Consider the following 4,976-nt stretch of genomic DNA (forward strand, 5'->3'; position numbering starts at 1 on the left):
CTCTTTCATTTGACTTTTGATCCTTCCTGACGAATAAGAACATGCCACGTCGACAAATAATCACGACATAACCCGTGATTAGCAAACTGAGGGGTTGGACAACGGGCTTGATCGTCAAAGCTCGTGAGGCCCACTCTTCACCACGCGTGCTGCATCCAACGGCCGAGATTGAATCCGCAATAGACGGAAAGCATTTCCGATGCCCCCATCGAACGGCCCCAAATCCCCGGCTTTGACTCCACTGTGTCTGCACTTTGGCACACATCCCCATGCCCCAACCCCCATTGAAATTAAAATTAATACACTCGCTCGCTCACACCTTTTTCACCTCACATATCACGAATCTCGCAGACGCGCACTCTCTCTCTCACTAGCTTTCTCTCTCTACAAGTCTTCATCGCCACAGGCTTGCTCCATTTTTCTCACAAACCCTAGGTCCGGATCTGTTGGTGTTTCTTCTTTTACTCACTTTTTTGTTTTTGATTTTTGTTTTTTTGGTTTATGGTCTGATTTTTTAGGTGAATCGTGGTGTGGTCTGTTCTTCTGAGGAATTCTTTTCTTATTTTTTTCTTCTTTTGTTTTGATTTCGGTTTGGATGCCGAGAAAAGCGTGGAACCTGAAGAGGATTTGAGGTTTGACTGTTTTTGGTTTTAGAATTTCAAGATTTGTTTGGGCAACGAAAGAGGGACTGTCTTGTTAGTTTCTCTTCTGGGGAAGCTAGGGGTTTTTTTTTTATGTAATTGTGGTGTGTGATTGAGCTTCTCTGGTGTTTGTGCTTGGATTTATGGTGCCAATTTTGCTGATCTGTGATCTGCACGGATTTTTACGGTTTTGATTTGGTGTTGCCTCGGTTTTGCCTCCGTTACCTTTGGTATGTTACTGAGGAAGGTCGGGGGGGACTTGAAGAAAATGGGAATTTGACTTCTATGTGGTTGTCTGGAGGTCTTTTTTTTCCAGGTCCCAAACATGAAGCGTTGTAGATTTATAGCAATTTGTACCATTTCCGTACATTTTCTCAGCAACCAGGCAGGGGTTATGTTTTCTTTATCTGACTTTAGTTCTATTGATAATTGGTTGTTTTTGGGTTGGGATATCTTAAGCAGTCCGATTATTATTTTACTCTTCTCGAAAAGTTTAGGTTGCGGCATCTTACTATCTATCTCCCGAAAGCCAAACAAAGTGTTATCCTTTTCACCTCTGGGGGTTTCGTTTCTTATGATGATCACTTGTTGAGGGGTTTTGGAAGGGTTTCCCTTCCCCCTTTTTTTTTGGTTCTCCCGGCTACTTTTTTGTAGTTAAAAGCAATGCGAATTTCACTCTTAAGAGCAATAAAGGTTCTTTAAAAATTATAGCAAGCTGATACTTTGCAATTTGACCCAGTGTTTCATTTCTTCTGTGTTTCATGTTCTTTATTAAAAAGTTCTGCTTATATTGATGTCACTTTGATTCCCTTATTGCAGCAGAAATTTGGGCTCAATTTTTGGTCAGATTGGATTGAGAAGTCAATCAAAATGACGTGGACATCTTCTTTTGTGAATTATAGCAGGAATTGTGTTCGCTTGGTGGTGTTCTTTCGTGTGATTCTGTAAAATTTGATTGTTTTCGTGAGGACTCTCTCTTAGCTCTAGTTTAATGTTGCCTTTTTAACCTTTCAATTGTATTTTTTTTTTCTTTTTATTAGAAGATGTATGTGTATTCAGTGAAAAAAGGAAAAATTTGACCACACTTCAGATTGTTTTGATGCTTTTTGTTTATCCTTTTTCTGGTTGCAACAACAGGCCTGAAAGAGAAACCACCAAACTCTTAAAATCTTAGGGTGTGATATTGTTTCAAAATAGTAAAAATCAATATGATGCAGGACTTTTTTTTTTTTTTTCTATACGATTCAGAACTGTTTCAGAAAATTTCTGGGAAACCAAACAGTGATTTTCAGCTTTTTTTTTTTTTTTTTCTCAAAGGAATAGATCATGCATTATATTTTTAAAAAAAGTTTCACTGTTTTCATCTAAATTTTTTGAAAAATAAGAAGCTTGGTTTGAAAATCCTGAACGACAGCCGCTTATTTTGCATGTTTTTCTACTTTCCGAAAATGAAAAACGCATTCATTGAAGCTAGGTGATTGCCCTAGGATTAATCAATCTCAGGCTTTTCTTTATTGGGTTCCAAATAGTAAAATAATAATGATAATAGTAGTAGTAGTAATAATAATGATAATAAATTTCAAAAGTCAAACTCGTTACCTTTTCTTACATTTTTCTGACCAACAGCATATCACTGATGTGCTGTTGTTTATCTTTGATATTTCTTTTCAACTGATGATCTAATGGGATTTTGGCTTGCTGATGTAGGTGAAATATCATTTGTTGTGAAGGAAATTTTTTGATTCACTTTGTTGCTTATTAATACTGGTTGAGGAAGTGAGAATGTACATTGCAGTAACCTTAAAGAGATATCGAGCAGTGAAAGAAGTTGGGAAGATTAAAATGAGTGTTGGGATCATTGCGCATTATCAACTGATGCAAGTTTGTCAGGTAAAGGTGTTTTCTTATGTGATTCATTATTTCGGGTTTTCTGTAATGCTTTGCTGGAAATGTTTATTTTATGTTCCTGTTGATAGCTGTAGTTAGAATCTATCTAAGGCTTCTTATGGCTTATGATATGCCGAGATACATTTCTTGTTTGAGGTTATGCTTGAGTCATTTGAAATGGAATTCTCATTGGGTTTGAAATCAATTATTTTTCTACCCAGATTTTATTAACTTTCTGAATTGGTGCAAACATCATTGTAAAACCATGATTATAAGTTATGACCGTGTTGCTAATGTTGAAATAAGTAGATATATGTTGATCTAGTTCCATCCTTCGTAGCTTGTTGGGGTTTTGACATCAAATGACCTCCATAAGGTCAGGTTTCAAGGGCTGCTGAAAAAGAAGATCAAGGATATATCATAAATGTTGATCTAGTGATATCAAAATGTTTTTTCATTTCTGATTTTTTGAGATTGGGTACCCAACTGAAGTAATCAATCCAGCAATTTTGAGTCATGTATTATTATGTTTTCATGTGTGAAAATGGGAGCATGAATTATTTTACTGCTTTTTTTGTTCATTCTGTAATAAATGTTTGATAAAAAGAAAGAAGAAATTAACTATAAGAAGGAACACATCAAGAAGAGAACTAATTGAACCATATTGAAATCAAATAAAGATTGAATTGACAGTGCAAAATTTGATTAAATTCAATCATCTGAATATTCCTCCAAAAGAAAAGATTGATAAATTGGAAGTTTAGAAGCTTGTAAATGTTAGAGTGAAGGTCAATACATGGACAGACTGAGGTTAAAGAGATGAAATTCATGCTTGGACATGCACATTTAGTAGATGGTGCCATGTCTATCATGAACATTCTTAGTGTTGAAATAACATTGTTTACAGTATCCGATTGCTTTTCTTGAATATGTTCTCTTGCTATACTGATTGTACCAATTTAAACGTCTTAATGGTGCCTATAATCACGTTTTTCTATCTTCTATTGCAGGCTGAGTATTTCCGACAATTGCTAAAACCTGTTACGTAGTTTAGTGTTGCAAAGCTCGGGGATATTGGGGACATACTGCCTTGGTGTTGTGTTTATACTGAGAGGGCAGTAACAAAAATTAAAAATCTGGTTCTGGTACTGTTTTTTTGGGTTAGACAGCAGTTTATTCTCTTATGGCAATACCATAAGTGTACTATTTAGCTTTCTCGTCTCCTTAGGATCCTTCACCCAATTGAAAACCAATTGCCACCATCCCCAGTTGAAGATAAAAAAATTGCCAACTCAAAACTGCAAATCCATCTTTTCAGATAATTGTTTGTTCAAGAGGACTACTAATGCAGAGGGACCAGCAGTTTTGTCCCGAAAAGGTGATGCGACCTCTTGCAAATGAAGTGGGTAACAATTACATGTATAATACCCCTGTTGAATCTGCCTTTGGTGCAGTCTTTCCGCCAGGTGCAAAGGACTTGGGACCATTCCATGGTGTTGAGTTTCAACCCTCTGATGTTTGCCCAAAGAATTTTATTATCTTTGACCAGACTGATCATAGAAGCCAGATCATGTTTCATCCAGCAATTGCTCAGAAATTCAACTGTCCCAGTTTAAATCTTTGTGCAACTTACATCCATAACAATCTGGAAAAGAGAGAAATTAACATTGACGAGGGAGAAGCATCCTCTGCCCTGAAAGAGGATTCAGAAGATATTGATGCATTGTTGAGCCTGGAGGAGGAAGACCAAGAAGAATATGATGAAGAAGAAGTAAGCACAGCTCGAACTCATGGAAACTATGGAAGCAATTGCGAAGATACTTGCTCCAGTTATGGTTCAAAACCCAGAAAGATTAAGTTATCATCTTCTATCCTGAAGTCATCTAGCAGTGGCAGCAGCTGTAACAGTGAAAGGAAACGGCAGAAAATGAAGAAGATGGTGAAGGCACTGAGAGGAATTGTACCTGGTAGCAGCCAAATGAATACAGTTGCTGTTCTAGATGAAGCTGTTAGGTACCTCAAATCTCTGAAGGTTGAAGTACAGAAGCTTGGAGTGAGTAATTCGAAGAAAATATCTTGAATCTATGCTGCGGTAACAGCAATTGAATTCAATCTATTTTATTATGCTTCAGTTACCCTTTATTAGTTGGGACTCTCTTTCTCTCTCTGTCTCTCTCTCAAAAGCAGGTTGGCATTATAAGGATGATAATGATCGAGTATTTGGGATGAGGGTCATGTTAGAAATTCCAGTTTCAATGATGCTTTCCTTAGTGGGATGACCCCAGCTTGTTTTGTTTTTCACTTTGTTGGTGGGAAGGATGGGCTGTGGGTGTTTATGTGTAATATGCAAAACCTCTTCCACTTGGGTGTTATCCTATTTGAACTCTTTTCATTTTGGTTGGCCAATACATTAAGTGCTATAATAAAGTGTACTTCGGATTTAATTAA

At 36.9% G+C, this 4,976-nt stretch overlaps 1 protein-coding gene across 3 annotated transcripts; it reads left to right on the forward strand.

Annotated features, from left to right (window-relative positions):
* The first annotated feature begins 316 nt into the window (after positions 1-316).
* Positions 317-4,976, forward strand: LOC117923661 (transcription factor bHLH144). 3 transcript variants are annotated; one of them, XM_034842066.1, is made up of 4 exons: positions 317-435; positions 1,461-1,604; positions 2,349-2,531; positions 3,539-4,976. In XM_034842066.1, exon 4 carries the CDS (start codon positions 3,874-3,876, stop codon positions 4,606-4,608), a length of 735 nt encoding a protein of 244 aa, XP_034697957.1. In that variant the 5' UTR covers positions 317-435; positions 1,461-1,604; positions 2,349-2,531; positions 3,539-3,873; the 3' UTR covers positions 4,609-4,976. The 3 variants fall into 3 exon arrangements, with proteins under 3 accessions (XP_034697957.1, XP_034697958.1, XP_034697959.1); XM_034842067.1 differs by having other exon boundaries at positions 1,464-1,604; XM_034842068.1 differs by lacking the exon at positions 1,461-1,604.

Source organism: Vitis riparia, chromosome 10 (assembly GCF_004353265.1).
Source record: "Vitis riparia cultivar Riparia Gloire de Montpellier isolate 1030 chromosome 10, EGFV_Vit.rip_1.0, whole genome shotgun sequence".
Taxonomy (NCBI): Eukaryota; Viridiplantae; Streptophyta; class Magnoliopsida; order Vitales; family Vitaceae; genus Vitis; species Vitis riparia.

What these genes read in the sequence shown, in the direction of transcription:
- LOC117923661 (XM_034842066.1), top strand. Translation starts at nt 3,874, where the DNA reads ATGCAGAGGGACCAGCAGTTTTGTCCCGAAAAGGTGATGCGACCTCTT.